This window comes from Callorhinchus milii, unplaced genomic scaffold (assembly GCF_018977255.1).
Source record: "Callorhinchus milii isolate IMCB2004 unplaced genomic scaffold, IMCB_Cmil_1.0 Scaffold24, whole genome shotgun sequence".
In the NCBI taxonomy this organism is placed as follows: domain Eukaryota; kingdom Metazoa; phylum Chordata; class Chondrichthyes; order Chimaeriformes; family Callorhinchidae; genus Callorhinchus; species Callorhinchus milii.
The window spans coordinates 9,525,873-9,547,713 of record NW_024704765.1 but is presented as its reverse complement, the minus strand read 5'-3'; the positions used below and the strand labels follow the sequence as shown (position 1 = coordinate 9,547,713).

General features: G+C 38.4%; 1 protein-coding gene across 4 annotated transcripts in view; it reads right to left on the bottom strand.

Moving 5' to 3' along the window:
• The window catches only part of clstn1 (calsyntenin 1), a 34,149-nt gene that overhangs the window by 8,099 nt on the left and 4,209 nt on the right, over window positions 1-21,841 (bottom strand). The window contains exons 2-13 of one of the 4 annotated variants that reach the window (XM_042343506.1): window positions 15,688-15,810; window positions 13,900-13,929; window positions 11,803-11,998; window positions 10,219-10,427; window positions 9,563-9,712; window positions 9,105-9,290; window positions 7,476-7,733; window positions 7,103-7,224; window positions 5,465-5,627; window positions 4,125-4,175; window positions 1,382-1,536; window positions 506-654 (exon numbers count right to left, since the gene is read on the bottom strand). In XM_042343506.1, the coding sequence (XP_042199440.1) occupies window positions 506-654; window positions 1,382-1,536; window positions 4,125-4,175; window positions 5,465-5,627; window positions 7,103-7,224; window positions 7,476-7,733; window positions 9,105-9,290; window positions 9,563-9,712; window positions 10,219-10,427; window positions 11,803-11,998; window positions 13,900-13,929; window positions 15,688-15,810 (1,792 nt within the window). The remainder of the gene's footprint in view (window positions 1-505; window positions 655-1,381; window positions 1,537-4,124; window positions 4,176-5,464; window positions 5,628-7,102; window positions 7,225-7,475; window positions 7,734-9,104; window positions 9,291-9,562; window positions 9,713-10,218; window positions 10,428-11,802; window positions 11,999-13,899; window positions 13,930-15,687; window positions 15,811-21,841) is intronic. The other 3 variants (XM_042343508.1, XM_042343507.1, XM_042343509.1) reach the window with 3 other exon arrangements.

The window sequence follows — 21,841 nt, the reverse complement described above, 5'->3', positions numbered from 1 at the left end:
TGCTTGAAGATCCCAGGATAGAACTGATGGTAAAGGAAACTGCTTGGACAGGCTGATCAAAATCACTTAGATAATAGTACCGATGAGACTAAATTCCATCAGAATTTATGAATTTTTATGAACTTTCCCCTTCATTTTATGAAGGGGAAAGGTATATTGGATGGGGGGAGAAATTTTCAAAAACTTTGTGGGTGTTTTTCAGGCGAAAGTCACCCAGGGATACACTTCCTACAAGAAATATCCACTAGTTGAAAAGAGAGTTTCTCTCATTGTATTCTGGCCAACAGCCTCTCAGTTTAAATTGGTCATTCACCTCATGGCTGACTGTTGGACCTATGTGCACAATAGCTGCTGTACGCACCTACATAATAAAACGCACCACAGTTGACAGTAATTACCTGTGAGGTCATCATTATAGGTACCAAGAATTTGTGAATCAAAGTTGTGACTGAATAAAATTAGGTTCGTCGTAAATGGCAGAACTGGTTTCAAGGATCGAACTTACTTCAAGGTGGTGGTGATTTTCAACCTTCTAATTCCAGGCGTTGGAAACTGACGGGAATTAAGGTACGACACATGCTGCATACTCTTGTCAAAGTTTTCAAGATCATCCCCTTCCAAACCAAGCACCGACTGGCTGGGGTTAAAGTGAACCTAGGACAAGTTTATATGGTTAGAACAGCAGCTGAGAAATTTACAAAACCGTCCTTGCAGAATGCATTCAACTAACATCTGTTAACACTTAAGATCATTATTGGCCTGCCAGCTGGATAATTTGGGGATTAAGAGTTGGTGGAACACGGATAGTGAGGAAACTGAATGGCTTTTAAGTCACAACCTCCCAAAATACAGCATTCATCAATAAAACAGTTAAGACATGTCAAAGCAGACTTGATTCACCTAATCACTAACATCTGCCTACTCAGCAATATTTCATTGGTCTAGAAGCTTGTCTTTGCAACAAATCACACAGTGGAAAAAGAGATGTTTTGACTGGAATGTAATGAATGCAGAATAATCAAGTCAATTTGCTAGGACACGCAAAGACCAATTCCAAAGTTGCTCGGATTTGGTTGAATGCTTGGGACTTTCAACCAAATGGAAACTCATTGGATTGATGCTGATCCGAAAGATAGTTTCCTTTCAAATGGAATATTTTTCCACTAGTCAAGCCGGTTATATAAGCTGTCTACTCAGATGAAGAGTGGCGCACTTAGGAAAGCTATCATGTACCCATTGCACCCGCTGAAGGCTGTGCAAGTTTGAGAAAAGGAGAGAAAGGTGAACAGGCTGTTAAGGAAAGTGTAACTGGGTGAAATCTCATCCAACCGAAAGTTCCTTGCTTTAAGCTGCCAATGAAACAACCTCAACAGCCTCTTACCATTACACCATTGTCAAGATTCTCATCCAGAAGGTCCAATCCTTCTTTACACGTGTACAAGCAGTCAATCACCTTCTTGCTCTCAATCTTACCAGTTCGAATCATCAAACCAGCTAGATTACCCTGGAAGTACTGAGCCATGCGAAACTCACCACCTGGAGAAGAGGGAAAAATATCATCAGCACTTTTTGGTCCTGCTCCTAACCTTTTCAACTGCCACGTACGTGCATTCATGCAAGTTAGTGCATCTTCCATTCGTTCCATGGTTAGCTTTTGGCCTAACATGTGCATAACAGATGACCTGCTGTACAGAACTTGCCCTCATGCATGTGGATGTGGCAAGCAGAGAGCTTCAGTGGAGTCAAGTAAAGTCGATGAGAATGAGGAGGAGGGGAAGGGGGTAAAGGAGAAAGAAACAAATTCTTGTGAAAGCTTTCTTTAATGCAGTGAGGTGGGAGACGATTGCTTTTCATTTAGAGCTAACTAGAATGAAGCTGGCCCATCTGCTAAAAATGTAACCGGCAGAATTCCACGAAGAACCCAATATAGAAAACAGCTTTGTAGGACAAAAATAGCTGATCCAGCTGGACCAGACGTCTTTCAGAATATGAATCACACGTTTCTACATAAACACTAGATGAGGGATGACAAAAAAAGTCAAGGAAACTACAACTTTGTTGGAAGTGGACCCTCGACTATATTAAACTTATGATGCACTAAGGCAATTTAGTATTGTCCTGTCTGGCAACTTCAATCTTCTGAACCTTAATTTTCTTTAACATGTGAAACATCTTTATTCGACTGTTGATACTTCTGCGTGTCAAAGCAATCCAAAGCTGATATTCCCCAGTTGATTTATAGAGGGAGGAAGACATGGAGTTTAGAACAATCAGTCAGATTTCTTTCCGACAGCTTTAATATCGGTTAGCAGATCACTTAACTATTATAAACTAACAAGCATGGAACTATGTCCTTTTGATTCAGTCTTGAAATACTGAATGATATCTGTAAGCTCAGTGCTGTAAGTAAAGCTTTGTTCCGGAATTCTTCTATCCTTTTGAAATTACTTGCAGGACAGACTATACTGGCAACTGCATAAGTCACTTAAGTTCCAAGCATGCTGAACCATCAAGTGAGGAGAACAAACTAAATTCAAAGGATAAAGAAATACAAATAGATTGTATCCAAATATAGAGGTGGATAACTTCATGACGTACAAACGGCCAGTTCCAATACAATGAACTTCTTAAAATTCTGGGTAATGCTTACTTGAAGCATATAGAATACTGAAGCAGTTTGGAAAAAATCCTTATTGCATTGACATCATTAAAACAAACTGTAATCCAGTAGTCCTAAAGGAATTAAGACAGCACAGATTATTTTACAACATTTTCAGGAAGGGGTGGAGAATAAACTGTAGTGGTTGCCAAATGAAGCTGGCTATTTATATTTGGAGAAAATATATACCACAATATCTGGTATACTAAAAAACAGGGCATCCACATCTACTAACTTCCTAATGTAAGAGGACTTTAATCTTTAGAATATTGTGAAACTTAAACGTGAAAGAAAAGTAAAGAAACGATCAATGCATAGTTTCTCACTCTTTTAAGAGCCAAATCTTCAAAGATTTCCATGACAAATCTCACAACTTCCTCCAATAAATAAGTCAAGCAACCAAGATTAAACCTCCCATTTTGTGTTGTTGTCCCAACAGGCCCAAATCAACTTTGCCTCGGCTGGTAGAGATTCCACGATTCTCATTCCCTCTGAAATTTACTGATAATCCTTGGAGCAAGTAACACGCAAATTCCTACAGGAAGAGACATTCATTCTGAAGAGTATCAGTCAAGTGTCATCAAGTCACACAATCAACTTCCTTTCTGCATCAAATCAGCCAACTGCTCTTAAAGTCATTAGGATCTCTTTCCCAGGAGCTCTTTGTATCAATCATCTAAAGCATCTCCGGGCGAAGGCCTCATTAATTCCAATCCACATTCTTCTCAGGCAGGCATCAAAATATTCCCGTACCCATCAAAATTCTAGGCTAAAGAAAAGCCATTGGCAGCACAACTGCTGAACCTGCAGCAAATCTCTCTTTGCAGTGAATGGAGATGTCATATCTAATTTAGATGAAGTTATTTTTTTCCCACATGATTTATTTTAGAAGTACCTTTTGGGAGGGATTGATTTTCACAAGAGCAGTGTTGGAAGGCAAGATTTTACACCAGAACCTCAAGGCTTCCAGCACCACACCATTTGCCCAGAATAAACACATAATAGATATTCATAGCCAAGTACAGATTGCTCTGCAACAGTAACAGTAAATGCAGAACAACAGAAAAAGGTGAACTATATTACACTTAATTAACTTGTACGAGTCAATGATTCAATACTCATACTAGACTGATTATTATTCGGCTTGAATATTAACAACTATCTCTCATTTATCAGTCTTAATAACCATTTACCAGTCCTAGAACTACAAGATTTCCCTAAACAGTGTAGCTCTATTCAAAACCACCTCACTGCTAGCCACACAAACACACACGCAAAAATAAAGACAGCAGGTTAAACCCCACCTCCTCCCCCTTCCCCCCCCAAATAAAGAAATGAAGGAAACACGATGCAGAAATAGGTCAATAAGCAAGGGATGAATCAGCCAAAGTAGATCAAACGGACAGTGGAACATTTCATGCCAATTGTGGAAAAATACATAAAACGAGAGGGAAACCCCAGCAACCTGGATAGGCTTCAGTCACAGTTTCATTTTCATTCTCGTTTCCTGAAAATTCTGTAGAAAAGCAAGACAAAAAAGGAAAGATGGGGGAAAGGACCAAATGATTATTGGGGAACCCAATTGCACATGTCCATACTGGAAAAATCCTGAGGCCAAGAGACTAACAGCAACCAATAACAGTAACACCACACAAACATATTCCATTTTTAATGACACATCAAGACCATTATCATTAGTAACAGTTCTCTGTAGTTAAATGAGTTCATTTGAAGACTCCCTGTGTTTGGCCTCATTTCACAAGGCAACTGATATTTTGAGTACCAGAGGGCATTCCACCCATTTAACATGGTTGAAGAGATTATTAACACTGCAAACCTCCTTTCCTGCATAAAATATATTTGGACGGGTCAAAATAAACCTACATTTTTCAAAATATTGCTCGCATGAAGATGCCGTTGAAACAGATTTAAACAGTTCTGTTTGAATATGCTGGTTTCAAAGATAAACTTGAATTTCTCTGGTTATGCATCAAACACTTCAGTCCATCCTTCCTCAAAATTCTTGAGTCTAAATTCTCTCACTTCCTTTCTTGAAGCGACTCACGTTAGGAAATCAGTTCACTAGACACCAGCAGCTTTGATACAAGTCCGGACATCAAATATCAAGCTGTTCAAACTAGACTTTTTCAATTCAAAGGAAGCAGAGAAGGAGATAGGCCCAGGAATCCAGGGCAAAGAAAAATATAAAAAAGTGACAATTGAGAGTCACTGGGGAAATGGGGGTAAAAGTAACTAGAGACAAGTTAACAATTGTAATCAGGAGAAAATACTACATACAGCAAAGGAACTGAGCTCAGTGCGCTGGAGTTGGAGGGGGCGAGGGAAGAGAAAGGTACTGTAGACATGTCAAACAATATAGCATGTAGAGATGTTATGTGGAACAGGATAGTGTGTTTTGTTTTCCTAAAGGGAAAAAAATCTGAGTGGTCTTCATAGAGATGATCCCATCTCTCAGAAATGGTGAGATCTCTACACAACACATCATCCATTTACCAACTGAGCCATCAGAGGGAGCTAAAATCATTTAAAACTATTACAAAAACAAAATTATTCCACTGCAGTCACCAATGCTACAGTTTCTTTCCAAGACTTTAACTCTGGAACATTATCCTTTGAAGAGTCACAAGAATATGGATTTACAAAGAAGCCGTTTCATCTCCTGACAACAGTAAGTTATTACGCTACAGCTGTTTTCATTCATAAATGCATCTCAAATAAACCAAAAACTGATTTAGAAGCTACTGACCAAATTATGAACAAAATCGTTTTCACACAAGCTTTTACCTTGCCAGCATGCTCCAACCACCAACTGAGTTTCAATCTTTGAATGTCGGAGTGGATAATCTTCAGTGACTAGGAATGGATCATATGATACTCCGTCTACATAGAGAGCCACGGTGGGAATGTCAACATTCAGCACGTAGTGATGCCATTCTTTATCGCACACCTACAGAAATTAAGAAAGTTGATCAAAAAGATTGTCGCTCCTATTTGCTTAGTGAGTGAATTGCAAGATAAATGTGCAAAAAAACATGTATATCCAATATGGAAATGAAATCCTGAGCAGCTGGTGCTATAGGTATTCCTTACACAGTGGCAAGTTTCTCAAAGCAGCAAAATATACTTCAACTTGCACTCATAGCGCCTTTCAAATAAGATGAAGGCCTCAGTTTCAAAGACAAGCAGAGACAAATGAGAGGGATAATTAAAGGCATAAAGGCAAAGACAAGTTAAAACTTTCAAAGACAAGTTTTTTAAAAAGATTTTTGATGGCAGGGAGAGAAGATCCTATAATTCTACCACAATCTAAATTTTTGTGTATATGAAGTCATCGGCAGTGCTGTGAAGAGACAGCTTTAAGCACATATGATTTACACCAGTTCACTCTGGATGAGGTTAGCAACACAATCATTTTGGGAATCTTGCTCTTGGGCTGAGTTGTTAAGTAGCCCATGTCTGCAGAAACCGTGACACACTTAAGACCAGGCAACTTCCAAAGATTAAATGACCACCTAAAGTCAAAATGTTCTGGCAACCAAACTCAATGGGTTACAATGTCACCATCCTTCGCCAAATGGATCATTCAAAAGTTTTACTAATTGGCAGACGGCGGGCAATTCGATAGATCAAATGTTCTCTTTCCTTAAATTCTGAAACTTATTCCAATTAAATCTAAAACATGAAAGTACAAGATTCTTAATGATAAAGATGACCCCAAGCAACTGCCTCTTTTCCAGTATTGTTCTTCTGGGGCTAGAATTTGGCTGACAGGTTAGTCAAGCAAGAGCTATTAAATTAGGCTAAACTGGGCGGGGGGGAATATTCAGCCTTCAGCAATGTCAGAACTATCAGAATAACTTCATAATTAACTATTAGCTTCACTGCAGTGTTGTGTGTTCACTGGGACTTGTGCTTTTGAAAAGTAAGGAGTAGAAAAGCTATGATCAGGAGAGGTTTGGAGGAAGGTAGGTCATTGGTTTAGGTTATATCAAGGCATCAGAAAACTTAGATTCAAAATATACAAACACATTTTTCTTTGGGAAATTAGCATTTTAATATTCAGTGACAGAAATAGGACTTCGCAATTTCTTCTCTCTTGAAAATATTAAGTCTCTCCTATTATGATAGTTTCACAAGCAGAGATTGCCTTCTCGTATCTCACCCAAGGAGTTACCATGATGTGAGCCTTTCCGGTGAGTTTCCGACAATTCAGCGCCCCCCAGCACTGTACTGGAGTACAATTTAAATCATAAGCTCAAAGTTCCCAATGCGAGACTAGAACCAATAGCCTTTTGACTCATAGGTGAGAGAGCTGACAAGTTGGTTATCAAAATTGTAGAATGTTGCCAATCAAAATTAGTTGTAGTAATTTCTTTCATGTTAAAGCCACCACAGAACTGAAAGGCAATACATTTTTCTAACCTGATCTAGTTTCCAATGGAACTCTGCAGGCCGGAAGTTCTCATTTTCGGAAGGATTCTGACGGAAGAGGAAAACCAGGCGGCAGTTGTGCACGTAAAGGGAGAAGTGGTGCCGATTCATTTCTAGAAGCAAAGTTTTAAAACGTTTAGCTCTAGATGAGAAAAGCCATCAAATGGTACAAAAGGCAAAGAGATCCAGGTAAAAATCTGACTGTTTACTGCTTCGTGTTTCAAACCTGACAAAATGCAATACAATACAAAATTACATCTGTAAAGCACCTTTCACGTCGGGAGGACGTCCCTATGCGCTGAATGTTGAATACTTGGATAACCAAGCAAACAATAAAAGGGAGACCACTTAAAAAGTTTCATACCTGTTTTGTCGGAGTTGCAAAGGACAGTTTCCTTCTCCCCGCGTACACTAGAACCAGCCCCGTGTCGCATCCAAACAGAAATTGTAAATGGTTCCTTGAGGTTTGTTGTCAGGACACCTGAAGGAATTTTCACAGCCTGGGTGCCATTGAACTCAAAGACTTGATCACTGTCGTGGCCATTGTCAGTGGGAAGGCCAACTGTCCAATTTGTAACAGAGCTTGGTGAAGGGAGGAGATCAATTGTGCCAGAGGAAGCCCCTAAAAACAAAGACAGATTGTACAGATTGAGGGAAACGTTTGCAAGGCTGGGCTTCGCAATGAAATGTTTTTTCCAAACTAAAAATGACCTTTCATTTTAAAAGTATTAACTGTTTAGCACTGCTAAATCCCGTGCGGATCCAAGTTTCAAAAACTATCCAGAAGAATTGCAAGAAAGACCAATCAGTTTCAAGCTGTGAAATTAGTTGGCCGAGTGGATTATTTTTGGAGCCTAAGCAGCCAAGTGTCTTCTTTTTGTAACTGTATAAAGTATGACTACCTACTATTCATACTTTATACATCCCTGAATTATTTTTTTAAAAATTGAAGTATCGTCCCTACTTATTACATTAAATGAAACAGAAAAATGCAGAAATTCCAACACAAGAGTAGATACTGGCATCAAAAACAACAAACAAACACAAACAACATCAAATTGCATTTACATAGAACCTTTCACGTTCCATGGCAGTGAAAATAGTAACTTTCTCTGGAACAAAATGGCAACTAATTTCACTGTAAAAATTAAAGTTTCCTCTCAACACCAATGCACTCAGTCGTGAGAATGAAAGCATGATGCATAGAAAGGAATATATGAATATCGCTCATTTAGTAAAGTCACACACACCAACCCAAATGAGATTAAATGCGTGTCGGCTTCTATGAATGAGCAATTCTGTTCATGTTAAGGCATAGTCCTTCTTTCATCTATTTAAACTGCATCTGAAATAAATGCAATCACACAGCCTTGCATTGTTTGACAACTCCAGACCCCATGGTTTGACAAAAGCATGAAGGATAACCGCTAACGCATATTTTCTACAAATTAATTTTTATGAATTACAATAAGTACTTAGCATTACAATAAGTACTTAGGAGAAACAATGTATAGTCTTATTGTTGTATAATCTAAAGATCATGGCAAAACTTTACAGCCAAAAAGGTTTCAATTTTTATTTTGACAAAAGGCACCACTTACACTGCAGTCATGTCTACTATGTCTTATTCTTGAAACTTGAAAGCAAGTGTTTTGGCAGGATGTCACCGCAGGGGGCACTGAAGCAATGCCCTCAGCCAGTATTCACACATGGGCGCTTCCAGCAGAAGACTGGTCAATCAGGGGCAGGCACATTGGCAGATTTGTTTTAATCCCTTGCCCCTTGCTAGAACTAATGGCAGTTCCAGCATTTTCCTTAATGCCATCCTCTTCCAACTGTGCCTACGGTCACCTCTCCCTCCCCCTAGCTTGGCCTTGCGCTCCGCCACTGACAAGTGGTCTGGGATGCTGCCCTGCATGAGGGACGTTACATAAATATAAGTTGTTGTTGTTGTTATTCGTACCTTGTGCAGGTACCAAAATAAAATACTTACCACAGAGTCTGTGGAGTGACTTTTCAGAGTACGTGTCCCGATCACATCCTTTGCCGATGTGGCTCGTTTCCAACTCAATGTTTGCTTCAATGGATGTAATTGGTTCGCCACATGTCTCCAAACGCATGGTTGGAAACAATGCCAAACTTCCAGTGCCAGGCTCGTATTCAATCCTTTTGCTCCAACCTATTCATAACCAGACGAGCTTTGTTTAATATTACAAAACTCGTCTGCAGTATTGTAGAATTGCACTGATTTAGTTAATTGCATTTATATTTAAGGTTACAAGCTTGAAACTACAAGCGGGTATCAACTAGGTATCAACACTTCTTGCAAAGCATTACTTTAATTTCATACTTCAGAGGAGACGTGCATTTAAAAATAATACTTTGGAACACCTGTTTTCTTAGAGCTCTAAGAAGTTTAACTTTCCTTGTTAATTTTATTTATGTTCTTACCTTCCCAGCCAGGCTTGCATGTCGGTTTAATGCTGATCTTAACCAAAACATCCTCAGTTGAACGCTTCTTCCCACAGTCATAGGCGGTCACTGCGAGCTTATACTGGCGGTCTTTACTGTAGTTCAGCGTCTCAGAGTTCTTAATATAGCCTTAAAAAAAATATTTGCAACACTTAGTACAACTTATTCTAGAAGACAACTTAAAGCACACGGGATGAATGGTGCCCAACAGACTTCTTGTGTGATAACATCTCATATTACCTTGTGAGATCATCCAAACAAATTAAAATGGCTTTACATGAAATACTGCATCACGTATTTTAAGAATGTCTTTTGGGGACGGAATTTCCCCCTCCATGTTAAAACTGTAGCTTGCTGAATAAAACATTAAATAAAGAACACCTTTTGTAGTGAATCCACATAATACTATATTTTAATATGTTTCTACCAAAATAGAAAATCGCAAGACACACATTTCACGGTACTCGAAGCATTATAGAGAGATGCCACCATGAATTAATTACCTCCATCTGGTCGCTTTTATTCCAATAAACATTTTAAAATCAGCAAGGTACCAACACATTAAGACAGCATTCTTACAAATTGTGGCAATTTGCATTTATTTTTGTTATTTTCAAGTATAGTTGTTTTCTTACCATCTTTATCAATGGTAAATGGCACATCAGGAGTTACAATCTCATAACTGCAAATCTGGCTGAACTGAGGTGAGCAGTCTGCATCTATGGCTTCGACTCTTAAGATGCTGTTATATTTCTTTCCTTCGATGACTGTGGCTTTGTAGGACTTCTCTTTGAAAACTGGGGAGTACTCATTCACATCATTCACCTGAATGTGGACATTAGCCCTATGAAGAGGAGATAGAGGTTGGGTATTTTGATAAACGTTGGGATCCAAATGGAATATAAACAGGTTTGAGTGCAATTCTATTGGAACAGAACATTTTTAAAAAATATAGCTTAGGCTTACACCGAAGATGAATATTGTAATAAACAATGGCACCACTGGTTTCCGCACAATGTGAAACAAACCCCATCAATCATGCTTTGAAGCTGGCCATTGTAAACTACAGCCATCTAAGGGGTCAGCTTCCGCCTGGGAATTCAGTCAGATCCCATCAACCAAGAAGTGACCTCCACGCTAAATTATCCTTGTTGCAAGCTAAATCCCTTCTATTGAAGCTATACATCACTGTTACATCCAACATTCATATTGGTAATTTTTCCATTAATGGGTTAACAGGCTGACTGATTTAAATACCTACATGAACCAAATTTTTCGATATGGTAAAATGAAGAAAGTTGCTTACTATTGTGCCCATAGGTTTAAATTCATGGGAGTCTAAACTGCAGGGCCAATTATAGAAGAAAAATGGTAGGGCCTTATTTTTGTGAGCAAGTTCAGACTTTCTGTACAAGTAGATAGGTTTTTCTATCCTCACTTCAAATGTTCACACTGCCAATCAGTTGAGCCATTGTCCCTCTAAGCTTTACCAGTTAAAACAACGGCAAATAATGTTTAGTACACATGGGAAACGGATCACAAAAGGAAAGACTGGGAGGTAGAAGGTCCAGTCTTGAGGTCTTAGAGAGTGCATTAGGAGACCGTAGATATTTAACAGCGAGAATTCAGGGAGGAGGAGGAGTATGTGAGCATAAACATTAAAACTGCTTCGTTATCAGTTTCTTTTTGCACGCCTCCATCCAAAATTGGCAGCGTTATACTATATGCTCTGTGTTCGCAGATCACACACAGAATTGCAACAGCTAATTTATCACTTGAATCCTTTATAGAAGGGAGAGAAATACAGCTGTGGATACGCGCTTGCAATCAGACTGTTTGCAACCAAGTACAGAATGTTTAGAAGAATTTTGGGGATCCACAGTGCATTACATGAAGGTTAAGCCAAATACTTGTTGAGAGGGAGAGTGATTCTGTTTGATCACCTTTTCCTCAAAATCTAGTTCTATGGTACCAGAGCATTACAATGAGGTTCTATGTTACTACTAACAGCAGCAGAAATATTCTTCACTAGAACAAAGCCATGACTGCATATAAAATGGAATCAGGAAGACAATTAGGACTGCAGCATCATGCCAACTTCTTAAGACAGAACAGTATCCCAGGAGCTCTCTTTTCGTAAGGTTGAACAACAGAGAAACACAAATCAGGATTTCCCATATGCTAGTTAATTTTAGTTGCTGCCACAGTTGTACACTTACTTGTGCGACTTCTTCATATTTCCTCTATCTGGACCCTCTCCACAATCATACGCCTGGATGGCAAACGTATACTCTTTCTGCAGCTCACAATCCATCTTTTCCTTTGAACGGATGACACCTTCCCCAGTGGTTTTATCAACCACCACAGCTTCGAAGGGGACATCTTGTCCGTGAATCCTAAATCCACAAATCTCACCTAGAGTTTAACAGATGGCAAGTTAAGAGCTGAATAATGTACTGCTTGTAACTTTTAAAAAGGTTTAAAATGCTAGAGCAGTCCAAACTTCACAGCCAGGGATTTTGTTTTTATTGTGAGGGTCTGTGGAGAAAGCAAAAGCCTGTGCTTGGTTGGGTGAGCTGTGGGTCTTAGTAAAGGAGCATATGCCGGCCTTCCAAGCCACTGGTTTACATTGCATCCATTCATGCAGGAGGAAGAGAAAACACAAGAGACAGGCATTTCACAGGAGTACTTAAGACAACTATAAAAGTTTAGAACACATAGCCATGGTTGCTGGCATCTTCTATGCCAAGCTACTGGACAGAGCTGGGCTGCCTGTTCTGACCAGGACAAAAAGTTAAAGTGCAAAGTTAAGTCTGGAGATGTACAAGCTTTTGACATAGGTTCAGCACAGTTTCACAAATTCTGTCAATTTCTTTTCAACGTGATGACATTTTCAGTCTTCCTGTGCAATGTGTCTGTCCACAATTGGGAAACCAAGACAAACCACTGGATGACATTCAGCACTAGAAATATCAGTTAAGACGTCCAATTCCATAAGACAGGAATGTAATTGCACTGGGACAATGTGTACCTGCACAAGTGCATCCTATCCAACATTTTCACAAAACAAATGCTATAACATACCTGAAGATAAAGAACTTCTATTTTTATGGCTCTTCACACCTCAACACAAATCCAAAAAAATGTCATCAACGTGGAATGTTTTTTGTAGGCAAATGCGCCAGTCATTTTGCACACATCAAGATCCCACAAATAGCCACGAGGGAATAAAATTTTGAGTAACACCATGGGGTCTTGAATACCAAAGGCAGATGGGACCACCTTAACATTTTACAGCACCTCGTAAAATGCCGCACTCCCCAGAATTGCATTAAGGGACTAAATAAAATTTGTAAATGACGTCAACAGTGACTCATAAGCCACAGACAGTCACGCCTGGTAAACGAGAAGCATGCTAAACCAAACCACAGAGGGACTAAAGTGAGCAGGAAAACTAATTTTTGTTGAACGGCTTGGTTAAAATTGAAAAAAGTTTCAAATCTATATTCTATGAAGTCAGCACTTTGCAAGACCACATGCTGTGATTTGTGGTCTTGCAGTCACAATTTTATCTGATATTGTGATTGCCTGCTCTAAATTAAACTCAACAGAATTTATTATACAGACTAACAGGTAATTTTACAGCCTTGATTTGAAATACATTAGGTAAAGACGATTACACTCTGGACGCTAGTATTGAAGCAATTTGGTAACCTGACATTTATTTGAACCAGTCAATATCCAAATGCGTGCAACTCAAGAATGATTTACATCAGAAAGCTGCATAGAACTAGACCCGGTCAAATTGGATGCGATACATTACAAATTAATACAGATATCCAAAAAATAGTAATCTAAATGTGGGCTGCAGAATAATTGATTTATAACCTACACGGAATGTTTAACCAACGGCAGTCTATTTCCAAGCAAGCCAAAGGTTTTATCTATCTAAGTGCTTTGAGACCCTACCCGGCGTGAAGGACGCTATGTAAATGCAAGTTGTTGTTGTTTATCTACCGAGTCCAGAAATTAAAATCTTCGCACTAAAGTACCTAGTCCTAAAGAAGTCAGAAAAAGTGTTTTTTTAAATAATTCACTTTGCAATACCACAAAATGGAATGGCTATCTAACAACTGATATTTCTAACCAGCTTTTTAATAAACTTCATCCAGTAATTTTTGTGGATAAACTTGCATAATAATGGGGAATAATACTGATGACAGGATTTGCTGCTTAAGTGCTGATTCCCCATTTTATGACCAGAGTTAGTGGGTTAATACAATTGTTCATGAAGAAAGTAAGAACCCAGATATCACCTTCTTTGGTGAATGTCACCTCAAACCTCTCTATAAGGGGGAGAAAAGATAAATCGAAGTCAGTTATCAAGGTATCAAGCAAAGGACGAAGACAGGGAATTGGGGAAGGGTCAATGGTTCAATGCAAATACAACGCAACTCACATTCAAACTCAAATACTATGCTTCATTAAGAAACGAGCAACACAGATTAAATCAATTTTTCCCATGCATAGTTAAAAACAAGTTCACGGAGATCAAAAAAAACAGATAATTATTTTTTAAAAAAATATTACTAACCTTCAGTTCCAGGTACTTTTTTTTAAATAAAGTTTATAAGAAAAGAAGAACAACATTATCTAACATGGATTTAGGAGTATGCAATGTTGAATGTTGAATATTTCAATTCTGCTCATCATACCAACTCATATTTTGCAAACTGAACGCAACTTTTGAAATAGCTCAAATTTCAAAAGGACATGTAGAGGGCAAACACAAGAAAAACTCAAGGCTCAAACTGTAACCACTGAATAAAGCTTTCTTTAAGAGTATTATTTCCCCAATCTCATTCTGAACAGGATTTTAGTAAATATATTGCAGATCAGTGGTTTTCATAAATGGGATAAACTCATTTAATAATAATAATCCAAGTATAGTATTTATATTAACAAGCTCAAGATACCCTTCAAATTTCCATCCATTTCTTCATGCAAATCTCTCAATTTATGGTAACTGTGACCAATCTGCAATACATTTGCTGTAATTATTTATTCTGTCGTTAATTGGTTGCGTTTGGTGCCAAATATTCTTCCTTGACCGCTAACGTCAATGGGATGGAATTCCAGGTAAAGGTGACATATGAACTTGCACATGCAGATCGAGACAAAGGTGCCAAAGATTTTGGTCAGAGGCAACTTGGGGTGTGCTGATGGCCAAAACCTCTTAGCCAGAAGCAGTCAGTGGACTTTGTTGCAGCTTTCTGCACTGGATTTGGTTTCCTTGAACAGTGAGATTTAAAGGAGTCAGCGATCACCTCCTTCAACTAACAGTGAGTGCCGTTTTTGAAACTGCTGTTAGTGAAATAGGGGTATAAAAAGGAACATGATGAAAGACCACGTAAACTTCAAAACAAACCAATATTAGTCACATTTCAGCTTTAAAAGAACAAACAATGAACGAACAGTCTGTGTAAAGCTGTGGGAATGGCATCTGCAGAATTCTGCATGTTTTGTGTTTTGCTCCCCACAAATTCCATTCATGTTTACACGTCCCAAACTTCCAAAAATCACTTTATATTAAAAAAAGCTTTCCAAATGATGTTCAATTTGTATCCTACTAAATGCATTTATGGCATATCAATTTTAAACTTCACAACATTGTGGCACCCCAACCTTAGAGCTTGTTTCTATAGCTTTGGCGATCAGCCAGTGGCAGTAAGCTTGGCCCACTGCTCAAAACAGTGGTATTACAGGCATGTGACAGGAAGAATAATAAGGCAGTTTAAGATTTATAATTGCCACAGCAGAAGAAATTCTGTGAACCATGTCCAAGAAAGATCGTGATTAACTTTACACTTCTGAGATATTCCACACTATTTAAGAACACACATGGGTATAAATACTGCTGCGATGCCTTTGATCTGGGCGTGGCCTCCTGAACACACGGAAAATAATTTTCTGAATCAAATTAAGTTTCTTGTTGATTTCTTTGCATATTCAAATCCATTTGGGTGGTTGCATTTCTAATCCACAAGTCACCTCTCCAGGAAAGTTGACTATTTGACAAGTAGCAAACCGACCAATTTCCATACCTGCGTAACGCAGAGGTGCATCTTTATCCAAGGCAATTAGTGGAGGGTTCAGCAGCACCGTGATGTCATTTTCTGTTACAATACCATGATACGTAGTTTCTATCCATGGCTTGTGCTTGTTAACTATAAGATAGAGAGAGAAAAAAACAGCAGTTGGAAAGGAGAAGCAACTCATTCAAGGTTTTGATCTTTTATACTTTTGAATATGGGAGCATCTCCCAGAAAAGGTTAACAGATAATTTAAAAAAAAAGTGAAATGACAAACTAGTTGGTATGGTACCAAATTTGTTTTGACGACTGAATTCCGTTCCAGGCAACTGACAGCACTCGTAACAAAAATGGGGGGCAAATGGTCAGCGAGCTTGTCCTAGTAAAATTGTTCAGTTAGCTCAAGCTGTTGAGATCACAATTGCATAACTGAGTTGTGTCTGACCAGATGCCCTACAAAGAAATTTCAGGTTAACATGCGTAGACCATGGTGTCATATAATTTGATTGGATTTATGCCAATTCCAACTTAAATCCAGTAAACCTGAGCAACACACGAAAATAGCCAAGAACTAAAAATCTGTAGAAAGTCAGTCCTGTAATTAAACACAATTACTCTTTTAGTAGAGCGTTAAGTAGCAAAATTGAGCAAGATAAATGTAGGATCACCATACAATTCAACAGGCCAAAGGGATTTGGGAGGGGGGGGGGGGGGAGGACAGAAGAAAAATAGATTATCTGCCAACCTGAAATCCTAATACAGTTAAATCTTAATCACCTTATCAGAGACCCTGTATATTTCATGGCGTGCATCACATTATGTGCTTTGTGCCAGCTCAGTCTAGCCAAATAGCAGAATAATCCTCTTTAGATCTTTTTCAGAGAATAAGGAAACTAATGAGTCTCATTTCACAGTACAGTTGTTGATGCCTTGAACCTTCAAAACATTTTGACCAAAAGCACAAGAACAAAATAAAGGCGTGAACTAAATCAGAAAGTTATGGCTCACAAAAAAGTTACAGGACACCAAGAGCCATTCGTTTGGAAAAACAGAGCAGATTAGAGTTAACAGGGCATGAAGTCATCTATTCTACAGTGTTAAATTAGCATCACTAACTTTACAATTATACAAGGCACCAAACCAAAGCATTCACCTTTACACTGGTCAATCACTTTCAAGAAATGCTACACAATACAATGTCTGGTAAAGGAAACCATTACTTCCTGACAGGAAATTCCGATATACTTGTTAAGTCAACCGTAACAGTATTGTACTCTTAGATACTGAAGTCATCTATCCAATAACAAATCTACATTTTTTTAAAAATTGGACACAAAGTAAATTAATAATAAAAATCCTTGCATTTGGTATAGTGCCTCATAACATAGTTGAGACGTGTCAATACGCCTCACAGGATATACTGTAAGGTGAATTGACTGTATATTTTGTGGGTGAAATGAGGTAACCAATTGCGCACAGCAGTGCCCACATACATTTGTGGATTGGAGGGATTATCACCCCCAGAAAGCGATCCGCCAATCAACTAACAACTGGGTTCCACCTTACTGCTATGCTCGGTAAACGGGTGTGTGGAATAAGGAAAATTGCGAGAGTTTTCGCCCTGCCCCGGAATCAGACCAAGGTCCTCTTCGCTTGCGATGTGAGTGAGTGTTCTCACCACTACGCTACAGGACTCCACCTGTACCTTGCAGCGGTACCTCTGCTCGGCAAAATATTAAGGTGACGTAACTTCTCGTTTTACGTACTTGATGATTGATCTTTTCATAAATACACCTAACTCCATTTCTTTCTTTCAAGTTTTGCAGCACATTTGTAGCTGTTTTTTTTTAAAATGAAAAGTAGCTCCCGTAGTAGACATTTTACACAGATTTAAAATGGTGCAATTGCTCACGAGCATTTCATACATTATCCCCACCAAAATGGCAAGGAGGTTGCCCTTTTCTTCCGCTCACCAAAACAGATAGTAATAACTGAAGCACTCCAAGACAATAAATATTCTATAAAAATATATTTGGAGTTAGATTTCTACAAAATCATTTAGTTTCATACTACTACAACGCATGCTGATGCAATTTTTTGTTTCTGTGGCAAGTGCTTTTTAATTGCTCCAGTATTCTGGAGGAAAATCTTTCAGCAGCTTTTAACTTATAGCTGAGCAGGATCAGTATCAAATGTAATATCAGTGTTACAATCATTTCTATACATTAAATGCAAGATAAATGCACAGGATTTACAAGTACACCTCTCAACAGAAGCAAGTTATAACCCCTTACAGCCAGTGACCATTTGTGGAATTATTTCAAAACAGAAACGGGCAAAGAACTTTAAAAGTCAAATTCCAGCACTATTTGCAAAACTGAAGAACAATTTAATTTCTTTGAAGATTGTAACAAAGTCATGCTTAACTTCAGCACAGTTGGTTTGCGGAGCAAAGTACCTCACTCGCCTAGTAAGCAGGGTAGCCCAAATAAATGAGGCAAGCAACCACAAAATGACACACCCATACATCCTAAATTGATGAAGCAGCGGTCTATACACAAAGGGCAACTTCACTGCTCAAAGGACAGCTATTAACGTCTCCCTTAGGCTACAAATTTCCTATGATGTGAGGGGTACACTTTCAAATGCTGACACAGGACTTCAATTACTTTACAATATTTAACTTGAAATTGAAATGTTAACCATGAAGTGGCAGGACACGTGGTGAAAATTTCCATCCTAGATATATCCCATCAGAATTCATTCCCATGGGTGTGTGTGTGTGTGTGTGTGGGAGAGAAGAAAAAAAATGCAGGATGCCAGCTTCTAAATTATTCTTGTTCTATAAGTATATAGTTGCAGATGAATGCTTTATCATACATTGGATTACAATATATACTTCCAGGTTTTATTCAATGTTATACTGATGGCAAACAGGCCAGACGACCAACCAACCCAGTAATGCAAATGGATGCAATATTTAAGCAACAGCATAATGTAAATTGAATTATCTGAATCACTGAGGTGGCTGGAAATGTGGAATTTACTGCTTTGATCTGCAAGCAGGAAGAAGGATGTATCACCACATGAGCCAGTGATGCCAAAACTACATTACTGACCTGTGTGAAAAGGCAAGGCCCTCAGACTGCCGGCAGCCAGAAAATAAGCCTGGTTTTCTGGAGGCAGCAGCAATCGCACATTGTCACATGGGGGAGCAATGTGCACAAATAAAGCTACAGCTGTGAAGGTGTCACTAATGGTCCACAGAACAGGCTACTGAAGCCAGCAGGCGTTATAAGCCTCTACAAAAGATTCTATATATCCAATATATGGCATACAGCCATTTTTGCTAATATGTTTCATGATGGGAAAGCAAAATCTGCAGCTGCATAGAAATTTAAAGGGATACTTTCAGGACAAAGAGAAGTCATTTAGCCCTTCGTATCTTCATTGCTTGGCATTGATTTAAGACAACCAAGAATTGTCTTCAGCACCCAATTGCACACATCAGTGTCCCAAACAGTCATGGATTGAGTGACCGAATTATTATTTATTTATGAATGATTACCCCCAGAAAAGCAATCTGCCAATCGACTAACAACTGGGTTCCTACTTACTGCTAGGTAAACAAGAGGCGTGTGGAGTAAGGAAAGTTGTCTAACGTTTCTACCTGCCAGGAATCAAACCCAAGTCTTCTCGGTTGCAAGACCAGTGCTCTCGCCACTAAGCTGCAGCACTCCTCGTGGTTGAAGAGGATGGAAAGATGATTTGTGGTCAGGTTTTTCCAAAATTTGGTTTTAACAATGTGCACTGAGTAACTGATATAGGTAAGCAGTTCCGGAATATGGAAAAGAACAATTTAGAATAGAGCACTGAATTTTGATTCCAATAGAGGAAAGATAAATGTGTAGAATAATTTGCTTGGAGATTTGGAGGAAATAGAATACTCAAGAACCATAACCATATGATTATTGATAAAATAGTGGAAGACAAGAAAGGCGGTGACAGACTTGAGAAGCGAGTGCGAGCAAAACAATCTTTACAAGTGTTTTCCTGCATTTCATTCAGCATGAAAAGTGCTAGAAAAACCTACTTGGCCTATAAAACTTGTATCTCAGAGTTACAAATTGAAGGAATAAAAAATGTTCAGCACAAAAGGAAAAATAAGAATGGTAGAGACTGAGAAGACAAACATTCCATTTAAGATTAGAGATAGTGAGACCAAGAGTCAATAGATGCAGGATTAGAGATGATAGCTGCACAGGCCTGTAACTGAAGGGAATGGATTAGTTTTAAGGTTCAGTGACTATTGCACTCCAAGAGAGCCTGAAGGAAGTTAATGGAGTGAAATTGGATTTCAGAACTATTCCACAGCATTTTGAGAATCTAAAGCAAGACTAACTTGCTTTAAAACTATATTAAACAAGCGTAAAGATAGTTCTTCAGTTTTTTTGGCAACCGGTATTTGCTTATTTTACAAAATGGGAAATTGTAAAAGACAACACAATTTCAAGTTTTTTGTGCATACTTACATTAAGCCTTTATTGAAGCCATGGCCCAGTTAAAAAACTTGCAAACACACAGATTTTGACTGCACACATTCCTCGAAGAATACCATTAATACAAGAACGTAGATTCATTTGTATATTCACCCATCCTGTCCAAAACATGCGTTTTGGACCTCAAAGTCCTGTAGTAATGTTATTCAGATCACACCTTCTTAATGACGTGCAGAAAACCAACTAGGTCAGACACAGCATGCTAAAAATAGAACATAACTACTGGAGAATATCTTGCCCCACAAATTCTCCTGGAACTATCCCAAAGTCCTATCCCTTGCATCCTCTCTCTTCCTTACCAAACTCTTCTATAAACCTAAATCCAAATGCACTTTGCCACCCCCTCCTACCACATTTTTGTAAATTACTTTGAGGTGTTTAACTATTACATCAATGTAAGATTGATGTGGTAGAGGCTGTTGTATTTTGAAACTGCAAAATTTTAATTTTTGAAAGAAATTGCAATCAAATACCCTCGACTAAAAGATCTTCAATTGTGATGTGTCTGTAAAGTACAATCACATCTCAAGATTCAGTTCACAGCTTGTGTTGTAAAAATGTGAGATCACATTGGTGATGGCATCTTTGTGTAACGAAAACTAAATATGGATGTTTTTACTTCACTATGTATGATGAATGAACACAATTTAAAAATTCTAATAAAGGTATCCTACGTTTGATTAACAGATAGGGGTTTTAAGACTCATTTAAAAAGTCAAAGTAACATGTTACATTCTGACCAACTGTGCACACTTTTTTCATCTTTCACAAAGCCAGTTCAGGATATTCGTCCCAGGCTCAAAAAGGCACACAGATCAATATTAAATCCTTGCAAATAAGATATTGAACTGTTTATTACAATTAAGATTACAGGAAACTCAAAATGTACAAAGATTAAGACCGTGGCTTAATTGTTTATTGGAGTTAAGATTACAATGCAACTAGTTTTCAAATATGGACAGTGCTTCATCCTGCTGTCAAAATCATGGAGTGAGAGGGTTGAAAGAAACAACTTTTGCATTCGAACAGTTATGCTTCTGTAAGCAAATTGACATTTTCCAATCTTTTCCACCAAGATCCTCCACCGCACTTCCAGATTGTATCCAGACTAATTTCAGCATCATTACAAGCAGTAGCAAGATCCTCACCACATCAACCTAGATTTGTATTCAAAGGGTTTCCAGAAATATAAATTGCAGTTTACTCACTCACTCATTTCAAATAACTCCCCTGCTTTCAAGTTCCTCTCACCACACAGCAGATCTGCTACTATACATGACTTTCTTCATGTTATTCAAACTGGTTACAGGGAATTGCAGCACAGTGTCCTGATTGGATCTTCCCTCCATCCGAGGACTTGGCCTTGTAGTCATTATCTTCTGATTGTCTGGCCAAGATTAGGAATCCAGACAACAAACCATAGCTCAACACTCTGCATCAACTTAGTGGGAAAAATCCCAAAGTGAAAATGTGCCGATATCAATTACATGAAGTATGAAATATTAAAACCCTAAAATGGGAGAAGTGCTGAAGCCAGAAAGTATTTTGTTAATCCAATGTCCCCAATTTGGTTCATATTGAGTTCTATCAAGAGGAATAAAAGCATC